This window comes from Brienomyrus brachyistius, chromosome 20, assembly GCF_023856365.1.
Source record: "Brienomyrus brachyistius isolate T26 chromosome 20, BBRACH_0.4, whole genome shotgun sequence".
NCBI classification, from domain to species: Eukaryota; Metazoa; Chordata; class Actinopteri; order Osteoglossiformes; family Mormyridae; genus Brienomyrus; species Brienomyrus brachyistius.
Genome location: NC_064552.1, coordinates 16,341,847 through 16,366,481, shown reverse-complemented (window position 1 = coordinate 16,366,481; position 24,635 = coordinate 16,341,847). Strand labels below are relative to the sequence as shown.

The window sequence follows — 24,635 nt, the reverse complement described above, 5'->3', positions numbered from 1 at the left end:
GTGATGATTGCAGGAAGCAAAAGCATGCTTTCAACATCTACTTTGGAGAAAACAGAGGATTTCCATGCCCTACTGGTCACCAATGGGACATTGTGTCCAATTTGGTCAAAACTCTCATCCCAACAGAGGAAGTGGCACTATAGGTGAGCCATAACTATTCATCAGCATCCTGCATTATTCCCCGTCTGACTGTGCTGAAGATGCTACTTCAAAATAACGAAGGGCCTTCAAGACCAAGGCATCAGAATGCACAGGCAAGACATGAGGGCAAATAGAGTGAAACCTGTGGCGCTAGCATCTCTTAGATCCTTGTTTTAAGAATCATCCATTCTCCTCTGGTGCTGCACTGACTAAGGCCAAAGAATGGCTGAAAGAGGATGTGGAAGGTGCTACTCAAAAGACCAGTTAAGAAGGGCAGGCTGCTGCAGAAGAGGCCAGTGAGGACATAACTCCCAACAGGCTACAGGGAGAAGAGACTTGGAGCCCACACTGGTAAGCCATTGGGTAACACCTGCCTCGAGGATGATGCATCTTTATCTGAAGGATCCAACAATTGATAGGCGTAAGACTATGAAGAATGAAGGACGCTTCAGGCTACTTGCCAAACAAACAAGAAAATGAATTTGCTCACCACTCTCACCTGATTCATTTCAGGCTCATTCAATTCGGAATTAAGGTTTAAGCACCAAACACCACCAGCTGAGAATCTCACAACAGGCTCCATACTCCTTGTGATCTGGAGCAGGATAAGCAGAAGATGGGCAAATGGAATCTCACTATTGCATCCATATCTTTTAGCATGCTGTGCTGTACGGCTACAAACAATAGCTTCAACATTGACTTTTTTCCTCTATATGCTTTTTCATGCTAACTATGGATGTGTGTTTGCCGGGTGACTTTAAAGTATCAAGGTCCACTGTCATGGGCGAATCAGTTGCCAGCTTATGAATGGCTTATAATAATGTCCCTGCAGTGTGACCCAAAAGGTTTGCAATACACGCGTTACAAACCAAATAGTTATTACATGCATGCTTGGGCTGGATAGTGTTTCCTCTGACAGTAAACAAAACAGTGGGTCAATTCTCAAAAACAGACTGACAGTGCTGAGCTGTAGCAACCTGAGTGCATTTGGAATAACGATCTAAAACTATAAGTAATTTTCACAAAGTGTGAAACAGTGGTCAACACATCAAAGACATAGAATACATTAGGACACAGACAACATTATACACAAGAGATATATACTTTAAGGCAAGCTAATAACACACAAACTAAAGCACACTAGTAAAACCTTTATCAAAATGTGTCCATTTGGATTTATTTTCTGTACGCTAAATAACTATTTAACAAGACAATTTTACGTCGTATTACAGTGATAATGCTGCCAAACCTTAGCTTCTCTCTATATAAAATGCTGGAATGCAAAAACATCTCAAATCTTTACCAAGTGGCAAAATAAGTTACAATAAAAAAAAAGGAAAAATAACCTACTATACTTCTGAATAAGAAACCTTTAAGTTTTTCAGAATGGTTAAAAGATTTTATTCTAAATGCACAATGACAACTGATGCAAAGTACAGGAAATAATTTCAAGGAGCTGTGGGATGCACAAGTGCAGTGTGGATGTCATATTTTTGGTGAATCACTGAAGAAAAATCATTATAATGTTTTAATAAGGTATTGTTCTTCTGAAGATCGCATAATAACCATGTTAAAAACAGTACGAGTAATTTTGTGATGGGAGGGAGCTCTCTAACAAGGCATTTCTAAAAAATCCATTTGATGTAAAAGTTATATTGTGACACCTAAAAATTAACTCAGCTTTCCTGGAACACTCCAATTCAAAAGCAAATATTTATCATTAGAAAATGCAAAACTGTTTATTGTTTTTATAGCAATAACAAGGGCATCAAAGCAGTAAATATAGATAATCAGATGGTCCAGTATTATTTTGGGTGCTTAGACAAGGGAAATGATATGGCGTAACTTTCTGATTTAACAGATGCATAATTACTGACATGACGTCTGTATTAATGTGCTTAGCAACACAAATGTGCAGCATAATTAGCTAACGAAGAGAAGCACACTCGAAAATGAGCACAGGAGGCTTTCGGGATCTAGTGAGACCGGCAGAGCACTGTGGAGATGACTCCGAGCGGGTGAGTCTGCTCTGTCCACATCACAAAGTGCCCAAACCAGTTTTACCTATGACTGCAATGCTACTCAGACACCATCACACCCGCCTGCCTCTCCTTCTCTATTCACCCCTCACATTTTGTACAAGATACAGCAAAGTATTTCCTCAAAATTGGTACACAGAATGACGAAGGCTTCCCCACTGGCTGGACACCAGCTATCACCCCCCTAAGTGATGTAGATGCGGTGGAAGTCGTTGGCGCCAAAGGCGGCATTGCACTTGGGGCACTTCCTCTGCCGCGTGTCGTAGCGCGTCTTAAGGCACTCGTAGCAGAAGACATGGAAGCACTTGGTCAACACGGTCTCCTTGTCCCGAGTGTTGCAGCAGGGGCAGCGCAGCTTCGCCTGAGAAGAGGCCACACGGGGAGAGGGGAACGAGAAGCGGCAGCGGAGAGAAGTACGTCACAGGAGGCAAAGGCATTCCAGCTTCCGATTACAGCCATTCATTTTTGAAGTGGGTAATTTCTACTGCGATACTGCAGATGGAAGAGTATTCATTATGACTGATCTGACTGACCTTGTACTGATTGATCTCCTCCTGCAAAATCTCATCCGCATCTGTGTACACCTCCACTTTCTTCTGCTTCTCCAGCTTTCGACGTAGCCTGGACAAATCTTCCTGCAAAGGGAACACGGACAGAGAAACGTACATCAGTGAGTCCAATGCCATATAGTACAGAAAATAGCAATACTTTATTCAGGGAGAAATTGTCTTTTCGTCTACTCCATCTTGCCCTCCATGAGACAGTGACAAAAGCAGGGTCAGTCAGCATGCAGCACCCCTGGAGCTGGGAATGAAGAGTCTTGTTCTGGGGCCGAGTCTGCCAAGGCCAACAATCCAAGCAGCCATCTTCCAATCACACGCACATATTACTAACAGGATGAGCTACACACGACCGCCCAGTGTATTTGGAGGATACATTTAAACAGCTTCACAGCACCTGGGCCTTCTTGAGGTTGAAGCTCTCTCGCTCCCGGGCCGAGCGGTTGTCAGACACAGAGGCCTGGATCTCCCGCATTTTGGCTTGAGTGTGATCCAGCTGCACCTTCAGATCTTCAGCAAGCTGCGCCGCTTCCACAGCCTGAGGAGAGAGCGAGGGGGGGGAGGCATACAGATTGAATCAGGAGGTGCTAGACGCTGCTGCATATCAGCAGTCTGTTTCTATATTTTGTTGGTTCGTATTGCAGTGAATCAAATTCACTGCAGCTTTTGACTAAATAACCAAATCAAAACTGCTGGCATTTCGACCACGACTATCACAGTGCACATTCATGTGCTTTTTGCTAGACTCCAGCACAAGGAAGATGAGCACATTCCTCCTTTACCAAAAATCTGAGGGACGGCAAGTTAGAGACACACACACACAAACAGACAAATATGTACAGCAAACAGCTTAATGTTGATTTTACTTTCTGCTGATGTTGACTTGAGTTCTTTTACACACAAGCACACGGGAAAAAAAGGTGTCTATCCATGTCAGGTGTTTTGCTCACAGAGAAGGTGGTGCAAAAGAAATGAAAAGATACTGGAGAATAAGCACGGTGGGGGAATCTGATACTTTGGAGATGCTTTGGTGCCGGTAAAGTAGGAAATTTGTACAGGGTAAAAGGAATGTTAACAAGGAAGGCAATCACTCCGATTGGCAACAATGTGCACGGCCTTTGATCGGACCCAATTTCATCCTATAAACAGGTGAATGACCTAAAGTACAGATCCAAATTATGCTAGAACTATTTAGAAAAGAATAAAAAGTTTGGAATAAAAAGATTTAGAAAAGAATTTAAAAAATGTATTTTTATGGAAAACAAGAAATTTGATTTGCGATTTCAATCTTTTTAACGTAGTAGCGTCTCGTTCTTCACTGTTGTTTTTTTTAAAAAAAAATTCCTTGCAATTTTGCCAATTTCTTTAAATTTCACACAAAAAAAGCACACAGAACTTCAAAATGTACATTGCAAATCTAGCAAAAAGCTGCAGCAAAAATTAAGTGTTTTTGGCCATAAAAAAAAAAAAAAATCCGCAAAATCCCATTGGGAATGTTCCGTTGGGAATAAACCCCCTCAAAATTTGTTTGCTCCTGACCAGGCATACAAGCAGTTGGACTAGATGAAATGTCAAATTTTTATCTTATAATACATTTTTACATATGAAATGGCTTGATAATGTATCGTTATTTTTATTTATTGCAAAACTAGACAATACAGTTTGGCGTAAAGACATTTGAGATAGAAAGGCTGGTGGTGCAGATACTGACAGACACCATGACGAAGCCCCACACATCCACACCTTGTCAAAGAGGCTAGACAGTGAAACAAAAATATATACAGTGCAAAGTAGGGCTGAACGATTTGGGGAAAATATTTAATCGCAATTGTTCGGACCAATATTATGTGTACAACAGATTTGATTTGCAATACATTTACAAGTCAAGCTACAGTTACGATGTAACACTGTTTGGATCCCTAATAATAGGACCTTTCTGTAAACAATCACCAACCATGAGTTCTGCATATTATAAGCGTCACAGCTGATGGCTGTTTTTTGAGCTTATAGTTACTTTCGGAATTTCCTCGTGTTCCGCACCTTATGTTAAGACAGCGAAAAATTCCTGCATTATGATAAGACTATGCAGGAATAAATCAAATTGTGATGCCTACAATTACGTGCTGAATTTCAAGTCCTGACATGTAATAAGATACAGGCTAATTGAAAATGCTCATATTGGAATCGACAAGCGGAACTGAAATTTTAATTTTATATGTCCGATTCCTCATCTTAAGTATCTGATTCCAGAACTGAAATTTAGATTCTCAACTCTATATATGCCCTTGAGAGGTAAAGTGGGCTATCCCACAAAAAACAAAGTTTTGAGAAAATGAGCTCCAAAGTTGAATAAAAAAAAAAAAATACAAAATCAGTTTGACTATACCCTACAATTGATATATGTATCATAGGAAGCACAGAGGTATGACTTAGATAATAACTTATCCAATTGAAAATATTCAATAAAAAGGGGGTAGGGGTCAAAAATGTGGGATAGCCTACTTTACCTCTCAAGGTGACACATATGAGCCAAACCTGCAAAGCATGATGTTTATGAGGTTCTCACCTTCCTCTTATTGAGCTCCAGTGCCTGAGTGCGGATACCAAGCTCCTTCTCCAGAGTAACCAGAGAGCTCTGAAGCACCCCCTCCTTCTCCTCTAGCTTCTGCACCACCAGCAACTGCGCGTCAACCTGCGATGGAGCAAGAATGAGACAGACATACATTTTCTGAATGCTGTGTGAATGCACCAACTTCTGGCTTTAATGCCACGTGCAGAAGCAGCTTCCCCATCGGCTGAGTGCAGTGAGAGACCTGCGTCTTTAGCGTTAGCACTTGGTCGGCCAGCTCCTCCTTCTCCTCCCTCAGCAGCTTGTATATCTGGTTGGACTTGATGCGCTCGCTCATCAGCTTGAAGTTGGCATCATCCTTCTCTCTCAGTTGCTGCATGAGTCGGCTGTTCTGCTCCTGCATGTCCTCGAAAGCCTGACCTGTGACGTCCATCTCGCTAAGCAAAGCTTCCTCCTCCTGGTTGGAACAAGGGGGGAGCGACACTGGTCAAACTGCTGACTGATGATTACTTCATTCTCCAGCGTTAAGAAAGGAACTCTCTCTATAGCATGTCTGGATATGCTTTGACTCCTGTCACTAATTTGAAGGTGCTATGAAACCTATTGATTCCTATTAATATATTTTCATGCATGCCCTGACAGTCACCCAGATTGTGGTTTTTATAACACTTGATCCAAGTGTATCTGGCAAGGATGCAAGTCATTTCTTGGCGAATCCGAGTCAAATCTCGAGTCAAAACACTGCAGTCTGATTGTAGTCTCAAGTCCTTTGCCCTGAAGTCTAAATCAAGTCCAAGTCTTTCAATCATTTTTGCTTTCAAGTCACAAGTCACAAATTTGTAACTCGAATCCAAGTCAGGTTGTGAGTCATGCAACTTCCTACCTATGTCAGTTTTTTTTACCTTTAGTGATTAAAACTTGTTGCAGCAAAAACCCATCACAGTACATAGGACACACTCTTTATAGGCAGAGACAGGTTGAAAAGAGTGCTCATTCACGGTTGTCCGTAAACACTTTTTACATCTGTGCAGAGAGGGATGCACCTTTTATACAAATTCTCTCAAGAGACCTTGCATTCAGCCAATTAAAAATGCAGACAGCAGAGAATTCATAAACACAGAAAACATAACATTATGGTATCCAGAGGGGAAGACTATAACCTCATGTCTTCTTGAGTCATAGGGTCCAAGTCGGGTCTAAGTCTCAAGTCGCTGTGTAAGTCAAGTCAAAGTTTTTCTCTCAGTTTTGCCGAGTCGAATCACAAGTCATCAGATTTGTGACTTGAGTCAGTCAAATCGCAAGTCAGTGCGTCATCCATCGACTTATGTCCCATTAACTAACATCCTATCGTACCCATGTCCCAGAAAAGCCTTAGTTAAATTTATCATGGGAAGTCCAATGCAGACAGAGTGCATGTTAGCGGACATATTTTATCACGTGTAGCATGCGGAAAGAACCAAAACAAACCAACTGCACTGACACTGCACAGTTTTAGTTAAGTGTGTGTGATACTGTACCGTGTGTTATCCAGTACATTTGACCTCTCCCCTATAATGATTGAGACACATGCAGACTGACTCATGTCCTCACTTCTGGGATGAATCCAGGACGTAAGCCGATGAAGACCTGCATTCTGTACCTGTTTTGTTGCTATAAGTTTCTTCTGCAAGTGCTCAATGGTTTCCTCTGCCACACGAATCTTCCTCAGGACATCCTCGTCGGCCAGCTTCTTGCTCTCTTTCCTTTCTCTTTCTTCAAGCTCTCGCACTCGTACCCTCAGCTCCTCCACCTGGACCCAGAAGGTAAGTGAACACATTCAAAGATCCGGTACTGCACTTATCAGTAGATAATGTTACATGAACTTTAGACACTGATGTACTTGTCCATCATTCTATTAGTGTTAAAAGATTTTCTTTCTGAAAATGCTTCAGGACAAACCTCAGCTTTGGACTTGCGCTCGGCTGCCATGAGCTGCACTTTGTCTCTCTGCTCTTTGGGGGCTGATTTGTACATGTCCAGTAAAAGCTTCATCTCCTTCTGTGATTCCTGAGCTTTCCTAAGTGAGGAAATCAGACACAATGAGCAAGTTTCCACAGCAGGTGTTAGTTACCTTAGGTGAACAGATCCTGAAAATGGATGGATGATGCTGCAATTTCTGAGATTCATGTTGATGTTAACCTGTGATTTTGATGCCAACTTCAGATGTGCAAAAGTCTTCGGCAGCCAAGGAAAATGATATTTCAGTGATCTTCACGTTAGACATAATATCATAGTTTTACACTATCAAAGCATGTTCTCATCTCCTAAAGCCACCCCTGTATTTGCAGCAACAATCTAATACACCCATATATATTTTTGAGTCAACCACTAATCCACCACGTATGGCACCAGGACTAGGGATGTAACGATAAGTACATAATATCGCAATAAGGTTCACGGTACAATAATTATCAAGCTATTTTAAAAAGAAACCTCTTAATTAATAATCAACATGTTTATATCAAATTGGTTTTTCCTTTTAACAAAGTGCTTCTGCTTTTCTTTTTTAGTGAAATATCTAGCTATGACTTTAAGCCTTTGCCATAATTTAGCAGTAATTGTCCTTTGCAATGAATGACTGAACAATGCATGTAACTATAAAACAAAAACAAGCAGTCAGCAGTTCCTTTATAAAATATGAATTATTACTGCAGCGGCTGGATCTTACAATCAAAACACAACCTGCAATTCCAAAGTAGTGTTTTCTGCCGTTTTTCCCACCGAGTCCGTTTTCACCGCGTGAAAGTATGCGCCCATACATACTGACATGCTAAATAATGCGTGAACAGTGCATGTGTAATATACAGTTCAATTAAGTCCATCATATTCTATCTGCACACGTTGTAAGAAATTTTAAGTTCTCACTACTCATCCTTCACCATTGCTCCAAGGGTCTAGCTTACCACCCTGCTATGAACTCCGTTCAGTGGGTCCCTGTTCGGCAAAACACATGCAGGAATATCCGTTCCAAATCTTCAGAAGTGTCTGAAACACTATCGTGGTTTATAACATTTCTTCCATCTTCCTTTTCCTTTAGTTATGTAAAAAAATCTTTACACCACATAAGCTGTAAAATCCAATTTAGCAAGTTTTATTTTTACCATATTCTAAATCCTATGGTAGCACTCGCTGCAGTCAGCTACAACCGCTTCTGCAAAAAAACAACCCGCGCTTTCCACATTACTGCATGACATCACCGCACAATCTGCATACAATCGTCTTTTTTCTTAAAGAAATAAATTATTGTTTAGTACGGAGCCCCTCTGGTGACATAGTAAAAAATATATATATATTGCGTGGTCACAAATTATAACACGTGGCCACGACATAATCGTCTCGTAACCATGCCTAATTAAGCGGTGGCCACGAATTAATGATGCATGGCCACAAGATTTCCAAATGCTATGAAACACATGGACAACTTCGAGAGTGGATAAAAGTATGTATAATTTTATGAAGAAATAATAATTTTTTAAATTGATAACAATTGTGAGAAGACACGTAAACTTCCTACAGGTGTTATCGAAAAGTGCATTAGACCAGCGTACAACATCCCGAAAATCTAACTCGTTCCCAAGCTTTAAGAAAGACTGAATTCTCGTGGCCATGCAATATACATTTTTTTCCTCCTATGTCACCAGAGGGGCTCCGTAGTACTGTTAATATACTGTAAATGCGTTTTTGTTTCTATTTGACCAATTTATAAATTGTTAAAATAATTCATACAAGCTTATACAAGTGAAATAACCATGTGATATCGTGGTTGATATCGTAACAGTCCGACAACTGTGCTGAGGTATTTTTTTATCGCGATAATCGTTACATCCCTAACCAGGACTCAAGACTTGGACCTTCGTCCTCTTGCAAAGATATCGGGAGTCACACACTCTTTCCAGTGACCTCATGACCCCCCATGCTCTTCCAATCCATCTCCTGACTTCATAGGAAGAGTCACCAGAGACATGAATGTTAATGATGTAAATCTCTCGACAAGGTTGACATTCTCCCCGCAGACAGATAATACTGATGTTGGTGCCCAAGAAGTCAAAGGCCTGGATCTTAGTCTTTATCCAGGACACTCAGACCTCTCACTCAGTCTCTCAAGAGCCCCGATCAGAACTTCCATTGACCATTGATCAAGATCAGTAAATCTTTCTTCACAAACAGATACCCTACAGCTGCTGTCCTGTTAAGGATGCTGTTAAGGATGACCCTATCTAAGACCTTACCGGACACTAACAGCAGTGTTATCCCCCGATAGTTGCCGCAATCAAAGCAATCACCCTTCCCTTTCCAGATACGGACAAGTCCCGTTTTTCAGTCAGTTGGGATGACGCCCGACTCCCAAATGGAAGCAAAGATTGTCTGCAATGCCAGGAGGACAGCCTTACCACCAGCCTGGAGAAGTTCACCCTGGATATCACAGATTCCTGCGGCCTTCCATACCCCCAGCTGATTCACCACCCATGCAATCTCAGGGAGATTGGGTGGTTCACAGCTGATTGAGGGTCAGCTTTAAACAACTGCTCAAAGTAGCCGGACCAGCGGGTCACAACTGCAGTGTGATCCATAAGGACTGTTCCATCACCAGCCCTGACTGCAAGTCTCTGAGTCTCAGATGTGTATAATGCTTCATACTCTGGCCAAAATCCTTTCGCTCCTGCTCTGCTCCGCTCACATGCCCTGACTATAAGCATACCAACATATCATGTCACTGGATAGCAGCAATTTCAACGGATGGAAACAAACTAACATTGCAGATCTGAGATATTTAGGTAACAGTGTTGATCCAGAAACTGGAAAAAGATGACTGGAGTGAAGGCTTAAAATGACAAGCAAAGACAACCCGCTTTAAGTCAATAGAATCATCAACAAAGCTGAATTTCTTGCTTAGCCAGAAAACTTCCCAATTTAAGGTTCCCCAGTTTAAATGGATATCATCTCTGTTCACATAGTTACACCAGACTACCTTAATTCCAATAAGTTATTTGGCTTAGTTTGCTGTAAATGTGGACAACATGGTTTGCCATAAAATGGCTGGATGAACGGATTGGACAGTGCAGATGGTAAAAATCGGGTAGGTGGTATGAATTGGGTAGTGACAACATGAACTGTTAATCTCCAGGCATTTAATATCTTGTTAGTCATATCCACCCAATACAATTTTTGTTTAGAAAGCTTAAACGGCAAACAGAAATGCAATTTTATTTATATGTTCCAATAATCCATATTCAATTCATATTTTGACCTTCAGTCTGTTTTCAAAGAGGGAACCACCAGCCACCCAGCAGAACAGGGACCATGTGACTCAAGCCCCTGTACCCAGCAGTACTCGGATAACTTGAGGCACTCAGTCATACTCACATGATTTAGGCTGTTACCTCATATCCTGCAGCACTCAGAAAACCCCAGGCTCTCAGCCATATTCACTTGATCTTCTCCATGATGTCATCCCCAGCAGTACTCTGGAAGCCCCAGGCTCTCAGCCACACTCACCTGAGCTCAGCTGTGACCACACCCCCAGCAGTACTCAGGAAACCTCAGGCTCTCAAACACATTCATTTGAGCTTGGCCGTGACCTCATACCCAGCAGTACATGGGAAACCCCAGAGTCTCAGCCATATTCAGTTGATCTTGGCCATGACCTCATCCCCAGCAGTACTCAGGAAACCTCAGGCTCTCAGGCACACTCACTTGAGCTCGGCCCTGAGCATCTTCAGCGTGTCGCAGTCCTTCCTCTTCAGCTCCTCGCTCCTCAGCTTCTCCCTCTGCTCCCGTTCACGTTCTCGCTCCCTTTCTGCCTCTCTCTCCCTCTCCCGGGCTCGCTGCCTTTCTAGCTCTCTCCTCCGCTCCTCTTCCTCCTCCTGTTCTTCGTCCTCCTCTTTCTTCACATCCACCCCTCCGTCATTTCCGGCATCTTCCAAAACTAAGACTCCCACCTCTCCACTCTGACAGCGCAGCTGAATAGACAGAGGTTACATATCACCAACAGGGTTCAAAACAGGAGACATGGTATATAAACAAAACAGAAATGCATGCTGGGACAGGAGCACAGGTAAGGCTGCAGACCTTGTTGATTTCGGCCTGGGTTTCCCGGAGCTTTCTCTTGTAGCGCTGCAGGTCTCCCTTCAGTTGGTGGTTATGGTTCTGAAGGCTGCTGATGAGGTGCCGCATCTCTCTGTTAATCGGGCCTGCAAAACCATTCACATACATACAGCGTAAGCTGCCCAGCATGGCGACGCTAACGCCATGGACAAGTCCAGGTGTGAACATGGGAATCCGGATACAGTTTTTAGGTCAGTCCGAATAGTCTTCCTTTGTTTTTGAGGAGTTCCTCCTCCCACAGCGCAAAGAGATGCCAAACACGTAAACTGGCGGCTACAAGGTGTCCTTTGTGTATTGCAGGCTGTATGAATGGCCATTAATGGATAGGCAACGTGCTCTGCCTTTTTAGATTATCTGGACAGTATAAAACACAGAATTCACCACATTGCTTAGCTCAAATTACCTTTAAAGTAATTGAAAGTTATAGCTAAGGTTAAAGGTAATCTCCCCCTTAAAGATCTCGGGAAGGTTATCCGTGCTTTTATAACCTCCCAGTTGGATTATTGCAATTCATTATAAGCAGCTCGTCTCCTCACTGGTAAGCATAAGCGCGACCATATTTCTCCAATATTGGCCTCACTTCACTGGCTACCTGTGAAGTTTAGAATGTTGTTGATTGTTTTTAAACTCCGGCCAAACACTTAGGAACTTTTAGCTGAAGCTGTCGAGACAACCTAAGATCAGGCTGAAGACCGAGCCTTTGGGGCGGCTGCCCTTAGACTTTGGGGCGGCCCACTTTGGCATGTTAGATCTGCCTTGATTCTGGAAACTTTAAAATCTTCTCTTAAGACACATCTTTAATTTAGGATGAGTTAGCATAAAATGCTCCGAGTGTCTTCATTTTATGTTTCTTATTTGATGTTTTTTTAATGTTTTTAATGATGTGAATCTGTACAGCACTTTGGTCAAACTTGATTGTTTAAAAGCATTTTATAAATCATTTTAAATTAAATCAAAACAAAGTTTATCAGCTTACTACTAACACTACTAAATTAAATATTTATACATTTGCTTGTTTAACAGCTACTTTTGTCCAAAGCAATATCAGTTCCTCGTCAGTCAGGAGCTTGGGGTCAGAGAGCAGGCTCAGCCAGCATCCAGCACCCTGGGGGTCAGACTTAGTAAAGAACTGGAATGGAGATTTACTACTAGAGAATGAGCTGCAGATGTAAAGTGGGGGTATGTTTGTGCCAGATAAGTGCAAGCATAAAGAGAACCCTATTTAACTGAAGAGAGCCAGAAATACCTGCTTGCTCATTGGCTGCTAAGTTCTGCTCAAATTCAATCCTGAGCATCTCATACTCCTTGCGGACCTGAGCCAACGTGTCCTCCAGCTGGATGACCTCAGTACGCAGCTTCTTCTGCAGGGAGAGCTCATCACTCTGAAGAGAAGAGAGCAACTAAAGCTGCAGAAACAGGACACATCACAGCACAACGCTGTGCACGCTAAAAGATCTACTACTAAAAAGATCTTTACATGAAAGGTAGACAATACAAGACATATCATTTAGAATTAAACCGATTAATTCTATGGTTTAGTAACCATGCACGACTGCCCTGTCTAGGTTCACATGCTTGTTAGTAGGGCTCTTGTGATCACATTGCAAGGTAATTGCAATTATACGGCACATGTGCAATAATCACTTGGGCTACGTCGAACTTACATGACTGACTGACTTTTGGGTGTCACAATACACATCTCATTAATATTTTAGATGCACTACTAATCTGCTTACCAAGTTATAGTGTAAGTAGCAGTCCGTATAGTACCGAAAATCCGGCATCCTGACAAATGTTTCACCCGTCATCTAAAGTCCTGAAGATTATTGCGCAGTTGCCATATAATCGCAATTAGACTGCGACGCGATCATGATAGTCCTACTTGTTAGTTATACCAACAAACATCAAACAGAGCCGAGTTTAGGCTGAGCATGGTATAGTACACAGTAACGGTACAGAGCCAGTTCAGCTAAGTGTAGTACAGTAACACAGAACCCTGTAAAGGACCCTTTCAGCTACGCATAGTACAGTAACACAGAACCCTATATAGGGCCCTTTCAGCTACGCATAGTACAGTAACTAACCTGTACAGAACCCTTTCAGCTACGCATAGTACAGTAACAGTAACCTGTACAGGGCCCTTTCAGCTACGCATAGTACAGTAGCACAGTAACCTGTACAGAGCCCTTTTAGCTATGCATAGTACAGTAACACAGTAACCTGTACAGAGCCCTTACAGCTAAGTGTAGTACAGTAACACAGTAACCTTTACAGAGCCCTTTTAGCTACGCATAGTACAGTAACAGAACCCTGTAGAGAGCCCTTTCAGTCAAGTGTAGTACAGTAGCACAGTAACCTGTACAGAGCCCTTAGAGCCAAGTGTAGTACAGTAACACAGTAACCTGTACAGAGCCCTTAGAGCCAAGTGTAGTACAGTAACACAGTGACCTGTACAGAGCCCTTAGAGCCAAGTGTAGTACAGTAACACAGTGACCTGTACAGAGCCCTTAGAGCTAAGTGTAGTACAGTAACACAGTGACCTGTATAGAGCCCTTAGAGCTAAGTGTAGTACAGTAACAGTGACATGTACAGAGCCCTTAGAGCTAAGTGTAGTACAGTAACACAGTGACCTGTATAGAGCCCTTAGAGCTAAGTGTAGTACAGTAACAGTGACATGTACAGAGCCCTTAGAGCTAAGTGTTGTACAGTAACACAGTAACTTGTAGAGTGCCCCCCCCCCACCTACCTCCATGTGCTCTATCTGTCGCAGGTGTGCGTTCTTGGCAGTCAGCAGCAGGGCTCGGGCCTCGTCCAGCTGCGTTTTCACTCCCAGGGACTCATTGTAGAGCAGTGAGAACTGCGATTGGAGGCACTTATACTCTGGGGTCTCCTTGACCACCTCCTCTGGGATGTTCCGCAGGTCCATCTGGGATTTGGGGGTAGTTAAAATAAAGTGCAGAATTTATCTTTTTTTAAAAAAAAAAAAAAAAAAAAAAAAAGACCACATTTCTCCTTATTACGACACTAAATGTCACTGGGTCTGCTGAATGCCAGAACAGCATGTTGCTCAACTGAAAGTGACTACAGGGCTGGAAATACAATTTAGTCTAGCAATTTCAATTGTTAAAAGTAGTCAGGTGTGTAGACAACTGAGGGCAACACTAACCAGTGACAAACCTCAGCAGCTTGATGAGTTTTGTGTGTGTGTGTGTGTGTGTGTGTGGGGAGGGGAGGGGGGGGGTAACAGACCTGCTCATTTTATCGTAGCAACCAAAAATATGACATTTACTCTAAATATCAAGTGCTAACAAGATTTGGGGAAGTGGGCATAGATGACTAATATCAAGGGAAAATCTAAGTCAGTCAGAATACTCGGTACAGGGGGTCCTCAGGTTACAGACACGTTTTGCTCCCCAAGTCTGTCTTATGGAATTTGCACACAAGTCAGAAAAATAATAACAGTACAATACAGTGCATAATTATTATACAGTAATAATAAAAGTAACTGCATACGGCACTGTACTGAACGTTGAGCCGACAAACCGTTGAAGCCATGCAATGTTTTCACGAGCGCTTCACAATACAGTGCTTCAGTTTATCACCACAAGCCATTGTACTTCACCCAATTTTTTAATACGATACACTTTATGGCAGTTCGTTCATAAGTACAAGTTGTCCATAAGTCGGATATTATTAACCCAGTGACTGGCTGTAATGAAGGCGAGTTGAATTGTACCAAGTATACTGACAGTAGGTCTGAACTGATGGAATGGCAAAGTGAAAGGCCAGGAATATAATGTTCATGCGAGACAGGACAAATGCCTGCAGGTTCTGCAAACAATCCTGGAGGCAGAGTGGGCATCCTCTGGGCTGTGGGTGTGTGTTGTTTGCATGCCCTTCCTGTGTTTGTGCTGTTTTCCTTCCTGACTCCAAAAAACAGTAGCCAGGCTGAATAGACTGGTTCAGGAAGCATTGTAAAACACTAGTAAATACAATGCTTTAATCCAATAGAAATTAGGCTGGTGCCTGCATATACATGTTAAACCCCAGCCTCAAAATGCCTGCTAATGTGAATCAGAGCACCGAAGCACATGCTTGGCTATGATGCAACATGGATACCTTGAGTTTTTCACTTTCTCTGACGGCCTCCTGCAGCTCCTGCTGGAGCTTCTCCAGCTCTGCCATACGGTTGTTAGCTAGTTCCTGGTTTTGCTCAAGCTCTGCATTCAATAGCTCAAACTGGGGAAAAAAAAATAAAAAATTTCACGACATTTACTGGCTGTGCACAAGTTACCGCCACTCACAAGAGAGAGTAAACGCTAACACTTACTACATAAAGCACTAATTCTGGCCAGTGCTCACCTTCTGAATGTTGAGGGTTATCTGTCCACCTGGAAGTCCTCTTGAGCTCCCAGAGTAGTTGTACCCAGAGTTCAGCTGAAACGTGAAGAGATTGATGGTGCATTCCATTTGCCTTCGGATCAGAGTTTCAGTTGCCGAGATTATGTCACATCCGCCAAAAACTCGGGGAAAACCGAGTCGGATGCATTTCATTTGCCACAGAAATACCAATACCACGGACCCATACCAAAAAGCAAGACAACTTGTCGGATTTAAGATTTAACTGGCATTTAACTGGCCACAGATAAGTTGGACGGTATCGTGTGCGCGACCGACTTAATGAGCCACAAATCAGAAGTATTGCTTAAACAGTATAAGACTACAACTTTCACTTCTGTTAATAGCGCAGCCATCTTGGATTCCGAACTCGGGATCCTCTGTGCTGCTCTGAGATATTTCTCGTTCCGAGGGCAAAGATCTGCATCGATGAGCCACACTTTCAAAAGTGTTATTATTCAAAAAAGCTTCATGGTCTTTGGGCAGTGAGAACTAAGGAGCAATATAAGTAGTAGGAGCCTTAAGGCTTAAGGATAAAAGACAAAACACTGATGAGAGACATATTAAGGCAAAGAACCGACCAACTACAGCAGAAGGGGGAACTGGGGGTGGAACCAGGCGTCCAGAAAAGAAACCTGGAAAAGACATCGGAAGTTGAAGAGCAAACCTGCTCCAGAGCTTCAGCCAAGTGCTTGTTGAGTTTCTGCTCTCTCTTCCGAAGTTTTTCTATATCCCACTGCAAGTCCTCCACGGCTGTCTCCATCTCTGACACCTTGGTCTCCGAGCTTGTCACCTTGTCCACCAATTCATTGTACTGACAGAGAGAGAAACATGCATTCAGCTGCAGATATTCAAACCGCTGAGTGAAAATCACACAGCTCACATTGTACAAGACAATCAGTTACGTTATGCAGATTTTTATGGCATGCAAGCAATTAGGGCTATATTCATGTCTTGAATATATTATTATAATTATTGATACTTTTATCGTCTTTCCATCTCCCTCAACTTGTCCATGCAGGGAAGCCACCCGTAGTGGTGCCCAGGGAGCTGAGGGTTAAGGGTCTTGCTCAAGGACTCACAGATGTGCTGAGGCTGGGTTTAAACTGCCGACCTTCTGATTACAGGCACACAGGCTTAGCCCACTGAGCCACACGCTACACTTTAATATATGAATATTAAAACAGACCGAATAATCCAAAAGGTAAAAACTTCATAAACCTAAAATACTGGATGAACCAAATAGACTTTTTTAAACCAATAAATGAGTCCTAGTTGTGACAAGTAACTATGAAACACCAACTATTCATTTATGGCTCTATTCTACTATCAGAAGCGTAAGTGAAAAAAAGCATTTAAAAATTACTTGAGTAATGCATCTTCTCCCTTCACCATCACAGTCACGTCAACCACGCTTAATCCAAAAAAGAAGGTACGACCATGCAAGAAGCACGATTCATTCATCAAGCAAGAGAAGGAGTCACATCCTCGATGATTTCGGCAACTAGCAAAATGTTTCATTTACATTGTGAACCTAATTTGATCTGCAGAAACCCTTTTATTTTGAAAATGAAAGCATGCCTGTAGCCTACCATACTTAGATTTGGTCAGTATAACGTCAATCTTTTGCCAAAAAAAAAACAAAACTTTACAGTGAAAGTGTTTGAATTTTGTGCAGAGCAACTGACATTACCTCATCAGGTATATGCATCATTTATAGCTTTGATGTAATCTCTGAACCTTTTTCTCCAAACAGGCACCATTAAAAATTTAAAAACAAATAGCACACAACTAACTTTGTTTTTACATCTTTGAATTTTACTGCAAGTAACCCATGACAGAGAATAACTATAACAAAATGCAAGTTCATTCTTTTAATCTCTTGTAATGTCAACTTTTACTCTCATCTGAATAACTAAGAGGCAAGATTAGCAGACAATAAGTCTGAAACTAACGTTAAATGTTAGAGAAAACCGATGTTACAGTAATGAGATTGTGAGAATAACCAATACGCCTATTACGTTTAAGAATGAAGCCATACATTTCCTCTTTCTCCCCTCTTCCTTCAAATCAATGCCTTAAACCTGCAAATATGCCTAACCAATGTAACCAACACCTAACATATGGTGTAAATGTTAATATTATTAGCTGCATGAACTGATAGCTTAGAATACATTGCTGATAAAGTAATAATGCAATTAACTGCATAGTCCAAACAAGCTTATACGCAACAGCAAGCACTGCAATGTATTACTGCAAACCAGTTGGCAGTCACTTCAACTGGAAATGGTTTGGATATGCAAAATTCAATGTGGATTAAGCTACTGTAATTTGCACTGTTGCCAATTATCCCACATATCTTAATAATCAGCTAAATATATTATAATGCTACAAGTAGCATTTCTTGTAATGACAATGCCTGTTTAATTAATCATTTTACCACTTAATACTGCTACATACATTCCAATTTGGTTGATTTGTAAAAAACTATATGAAATAAAACTGAAATTATATTCCAACTAAAAAAATCATGATCTGACAAGTTGGTCACAACTGGATGGCATGAAAAATTAGATATCGCTGAATCCCAGGTGTTACTGTTAAACAACTATAACAAAATGAATAACAATAAATAATCTTTAATGTTGCATACAGAGGTACAAAAACACTAAAGTATGTTGAATATGCACTTTATATATGACATATGAAACAATATATTTCTATCACTGCCTGCAGACATTCTCTCCTTTGTTAGTGTTAGGGCAATTTCTTATTTCTTAATTCATGCACCAGAATACGTCTTTGAGCTCCATCAGTATACAAGTATCTCTGCACTTCCTCATACAGCTGCTCACCATAACGACTGCTACAAACACTCTTCTTCATCTACTCAATTGCCTTTGACTACCGCTCAGTGTAAGTCAATGTTGCCACCTACTGGAAACACTAAGTCATATTCGCCGTATTGATGTAAACCCTGTGCGTGGGCTGTGACAGCATGTGAAAAAGTGAAGCATAAATTTTCCTTTAAAGGAGCACCGAGAGAGCAGAATGCACACTCACTCACTGAATGGATGGATGGATGGATGAATGAGTGAATGAATGAATGAATGAATGACAGTACCTCCAGGGACATACGATGGTGTCTCCCCTGCAGGGACGAGGCCAGGTCTTGTAACTGGCTGTTTTCTTGCAGGAGGGTACGGCTCAGAGTCAGGACGTCCCTCTGATGATCATCCTCACACACTGACGGGGAGAGACACACACACATACACATTTCCTGTCAGACATCTCATCAGATTCTCTCTGTGTCACATGGCAGAAGAGAGAAGTGTGAGCAGACAATACAGTTTGTAAAAAGTCACCACTGATTATGTGGCAGATCAGAGTAACAGAGCCCAGCAAGTAGCGGGTAGCCTATGATGACTGAGATAAGTGCCCATGGGGTTGAATTACCTGCAGCCTGCACCCGGGCACAGAGGCTCTCGATGCGCTGGTGCAGCCGGTCGAAGGCGCAGACCATGCGGGCCACGGCCTCCTTGCTGAACTGCATGCGGTCCTGCAGCTGCAGGCTGACCTCCTCTTCACTGCTGCTGCCCAGAGCACACAGGAAGTTCTTGGCCGTGTCACTGAGGGGGGCGGGAGGGCATGCGTGACCTGGGGGTAAGGAGGAGGTGGTGAGGGAGAAGCAGGAGTCTCACTGCCAAGGCCACGTGACACCGGCACATGCCACTCTCTTCTTGGACGTACTTTTCCGCAGATTAAAAGTACAACGAATGAAAGGTTTCCTGCTTCTGCTATCATTTATCATGGACTTCATGGCTGGATTTCACTGCCAGCACCCCCACCACTCAGAAAAGGGACAGTGAGATTGGTCTTACCGCCACCACAATCTGCCGGCATCTCAGGCTCCTTGGTGGATTCCTCAGGCCGCTGCTCCTCTTCCTCCTCCAGAACCTTTTCCTGGACCTCTTCGCTCTCCATTTTCTCTGGACTCGGGACAGGAGCAGGTTCTGCCTTCACCTCTGGATCAAAGTGGTGGAGCATGACCTGGACGCTGTCATCCAACTGTGGAAGAGAATGAGGAAAATTTCCATTAACGATAACCTTGCCATGCGTAATGTAAGTACACAATGCACAGTCAATCTTCAAGTAATACATATGCCACACTTCATAAATGTGACTTAGGGTGTACTCACACTCGGCCTGGTGGCATCATACCATGCACAAATACAATGCCCCCCCCCCCTTCTTTGATGTACTACTTCTCATTTGTGGCTCATTAAATCGGTTGCACACACTATACCGTCCAACTCATCTATGGATGTGTTGCTACGGAGTTTTATACGTAAAGCACCTAGTATAATGTGTTATCAACTGATATTACTAACAATGGCTAACAATTAACTGGGCTAGAATTGGATTGCATGATTAGTCAGATTATTTGTTGGATTTAAAGTAGTTTGGATAATTGTAAGTGAATGAAGATAAAGGCCATTTAAACTAAGGTACCTTAAATCTGACAGGTTGCCCGGCTAAGCAAAAAATCTTGCTAAAAAGGTACCGCATTTTTGAAAGCCATTCGATATTACATTTCTCTAATGCCAGTGCCAATAACATTATTACAGAGAACACTAACGCTAACCATGAAATCAGAACCATGGACTCAATATACCCACTGCCTAAACAGTATTATGGTGGGTCCGATTATCTCTTAGAACTCGGATATTCGGAGGTGAGTGACATCACGTCTGACAATCGCCTGTTCGAGCTACAGTACCGCAACTCGGAACAAATGGCTGCCTCCATGAATACACTGTTGTGTGTTGTTCATATCTTATCAGATTTGGAATGAGATTCTTTTTCCAAGAGACATACAAACAAGAAACACGAACTAGCCAAACTACATTAAAAGCTTTTTTAAATATTTTAGTACATTCATAGTGATATTCTTTTTTTGAGAGGCAAACTACAAACAAACCAAAAGACACTAACAAGGCTGGTAAAACTTCTGTACAGTGATAGATTTTTATGACAGTTCACATGACATTGAAAGTGACAGTGAATTTAGAATTTGGTGATCAGTGATCATTGTCGACACACCACAGCACACAGTGCACAACAACGAAATGTGTCCTCCGCATTTAACCCAGATGTGACAATATGACATAGCAGGGGGCAGCTAATTCAGCACCCAGGGAGCAGTGCTTGGGGGTGGTACCTCGTTCAGGGTACCTCAGTGGTACTTCACTGGTCAGGGATTCGAACCCACAATCTTTCAATTACAAGTGCGCTTCCCTAACCATTAGGCCACCACTGCCCAAAGCCCCAGTGAAAGACCTAGCTAGAGATCCGCACCTGGCTCCAGTAGCGGTTGACGATGAGCAGGGTGGCATCGTCAGTGGCCTGCCGCTTCTCCAGCTTCTCGATGCGCTCACGCAATTCGTCTTCCATGGCCTGCCTTTGCTCCAGGCGCTCGCATAGCTTTTTGTTTTTAAACTGCAACACTTTCATGTCCATCTCCTCCTGTACGAGAGGCACACAGAAAATAAAATGACACAACAGATTCACCAGGAAAACACAAGCATCATATTACTACATTCGACCCTTCTGCATCATGACTTTCCCCAGTACAGATCCAATATTTCACAGAGTGAGCATAAGATAGATTTAACACAAAATAGGAGCTATTCGTACAATCATTCGCACGACGGCTCCATCCCATTTTCGCTGCCCTTCTGTCTTTTTTTGTTACTCAGTGGGTGTGAATACAGTGACTTCCACCTGCTGCGACATCATGCGCATACCCTTCGCAGAATGGGGAGCGTAAGATAAGATGTGACGATCTGGGAGTATTTTATGCTTTTAACAGAAAGCAGTAGCACAGTGATTTGCAGTCTTTGTAAAATAAAGTTTTGAGAGGTGGGAATAACATTTGATGGACAACCCCACTTAAAGAGCACATACCTGTGTGAGACAAATAAAAGCAATGGATGATTTGGGAGTCGCTAACTTGGACTGTTTTGCGAACTCGCTGCAGCTTGTGATACAAGAGAGGCTGCCATCGCAATAAAGTGCAACTGAGCTGATGCCAATGGGAGAAAAACTTAAAAATTTAAGCATTCGCCACTTGTGCATATTTGCTTTGAACTGCAAATGCCTCAAACACACTTAAAACAAGATGTACAAACGAGGTGGAGCAGTACGTTATGTATGTTTGTAGTAGCCTAATTAAATATTTTTCGTCATACATTTTTTCCATCTGTATTTACTAGCTCAAATTTAAAAAGCTAAAAAATTTAAAAACTAGCTTAAAAATGTAAAAAGAGCTCTTGTATTGGAATCTGTATCGGTATTGGCAGTCGTGTATCGGATCGGAACTGAAAAGTGTGGATCTGCCCATCCCTATAATAAATTAAATGGAATTTTTATTTGGAGTTTTGCAAGACTGCAGAATACACATGCAAAGTTTAGTAACTCATAAATGCACAAAATATATGTACAGAGCTAGCAGAGCTGCATAATATCACATCGTGTGTAATGATCACCAGGGTTTTAGACGACGGGCGAAACATTTGTGCAGACGACAGCTTTACGGGAACTTAATGGACGTACTTATGCCCACAATTTGATAAGCAGATTAGTAGTGCACCTAAAACATGAGTAATCTGCATGAATTCAGCATATCCTTATGTTTCATAAACATGTAACGATTTTAAACTACAAAAAGTACCGACACAACACCAATGTTCGCAAAAGACGTTGTAGCTGCTGAGCTTTTTTCACGGCCACTTCAATGTTTATTGCTTTCAAGATTTACCAAAACAGTACCATGTGCTGTGCTCCAGGAACCTAATTTAATACATTATTGGCATCACAAAATACATCTCATTCATATTTTACTACTAATCTGCTGACCAAATTGTGGGCGTAAGTAAATATCCATAAAGAACCGAAGAACCAGCATCCAGATAAATGTTTTGCCCCTCATCTAAAACTTGGTGATTATTGAGCGTACAACATATAACTGCGAATACATCGTGATGTGATATCGTGTGGCCCCAAGTGCTAGTTTGAAGGACGGCAAGAGCATTTACAGCAGCTTCTCACTGATATCCCACAGTGATCTTGCTTTGCTTCGTTCGCCAAAGGGACCAAAACTTTAATGCAGTTTTTCGATGTCGAGGGAGGCCTGCACCTCTAGCCCCTGCGACATGGAAGGGTTGGCTGCACACTCTTTTTCAGATGTCTCCAAGTTTACACAGCAGCTTTATGCTATATTTAACCCTTCCTCATAGCAAACTCATGACACCTTGGAGGTGTGAGGCTACAGTGCTGCCCACTGAGCCAAAAGACAGCCTGGTGCTTCTAGGTATATTGCAGGGTTTCCCACCCCAGTCCTTGGGGACTCCCAAACAGTCCATGTTTTGCTACCTCCCAACACCCAGAATCTGAGAGTCAGCAAAAACATGAACTGTCAGGTGATCCTTGAGGACTGTGCTGGAAGACATTGGTACAGAGAACATTTTAAATATGGAGGACAAAAACAAGTGGGATTAATAAATAAGTCCAGAGAAAAGCAGCTGCAAGCAATGAAACATTAGCACTGTTGAAATTCAATGCTGTGCTCTGACTACAGTACAGATAGAAAACTGAGATCAATGTGACTGACCGTAGAGGACACACCACCTATGCGAATAGGTTCAATCAATGTGGTGGTGGTTTTCTCTTCTTTTTTCCCCTTCTTTTCCACTGGTCCAGGGGGGCTGTCCCCTCCAATTCCGGCTGTCCTCTTACCTCCTCCCATACCAGACATTTCTTCTGTCAGGCTAGGAACCAAACAAATGAATACCAAAGAAGGGATCATTAAATAACATTAGAAATATACTATAAACGTAGGAAAAACTATGCATTGTTCAAAATACACGTCAGACGTTTGCTAACCTTTGATTAAAAGACAAAGTAATGGTCAGATCGCTGAAATCATATAAACATTCAGTGTTGGACGACTGTGCAGCTCCTACTTTACATAAGGGAAAAGGGAGTAACGTTATTTGTTAGTACAAGAACCTGACTGAAGGCCAACATTACAAAAATACAAGCAATTTAATTTTATAGCTAACATACGAATAGACTAATTAACTAACAATGTAGTTCTCCCCATCGTATACAAGAAATGCAAGTGAATAACATACTGATTAAAATTAATGTTAGTTACTTAGCCAGTTAGCATATCGACGAATGGAGCGTAGCTGGTAACGATTGATTTAATAAACGGGATCGTAAGTTATATATACAGCAACCCCATATTACAAAATGCAGATAAAGCAAAAATATACATATATAAATTGTTAAAAGAAAGCAGATACAAAGCCTTACAATGCAAGAGAACTCCCCAACGGAGGAGTGCAAAGCTAAACGCTTACACAAATTGAAGATAGGAACTTCCGGTTGACGCTACTATTTCATTTTCAAAATAAAAGTCCCGAAGCTTTACTCTTTGGTGCGCCAAAATGGCGTAGGGCTTTTTACTCCAAGAGACGCTGAGCTTCAATGGGGATGACGTTTGGAAGCATTCACCACTGTTACGCACTCCTCCCCTCGAACTGAGCCCTCATAACTCCTCACACACGCACACTCATATAATGCACTACAGCAAATGTGACATTTGCACGATTTTATCTCTGCGCCACTACCCCATCTATAGAGACTTTTAAATGTTGATACGTATATCTGTATTGTATGTATGTATCTTTTGTGTATGTATGTATAATATCCATCTGT

The 24,635-nt window shown here is 42.0% G+C and overlaps 1 protein-coding gene across 1 annotated transcript; it reads right to left on the bottom strand.

Annotated features, from left to right (window-relative positions):
- Positions 1–1,289: 1,289 nt before the first annotated feature.
- On the bottom strand, positions 1,290–24,320 carry LOC125715407 (E3 ubiquitin-protein ligase BRE1B-like). The gene is made up of 21 exons (XM_048986849.1): positions 24,231–24,320; positions 23,796–23,871; positions 23,524–23,680; positions 21,210–21,377; positions 19,733–19,919; positions 19,308–19,508; positions 18,976–19,097; positions 16,519–16,665; positions 15,816–15,890; positions 15,573–15,692; positions 14,200–14,379; positions 12,700–12,835; positions 11,418–11,539; positions 11,043–11,308; positions 7,248–7,365; positions 6,949–7,098; positions 5,554–5,766; positions 5,307–5,432; positions 3,138–3,278; positions 2,714–2,815; positions 1,290–2,541 (listed from the first exon to the last, which is right to left on the bottom strand). Exons 3-21 carry the CDS (start codon positions 23,665–23,667, stop codon positions 2,365–2,367), a joined length of 2,895 nt encoding a protein of 964 aa, XP_048842806.1. The 5' UTR covers positions 23,668–23,680; positions 23,796–23,871; positions 24,231–24,320; the 3' UTR covers positions 1,290–2,364.
- Positions 24,321–24,635: the final 315 nt, after the last annotated feature.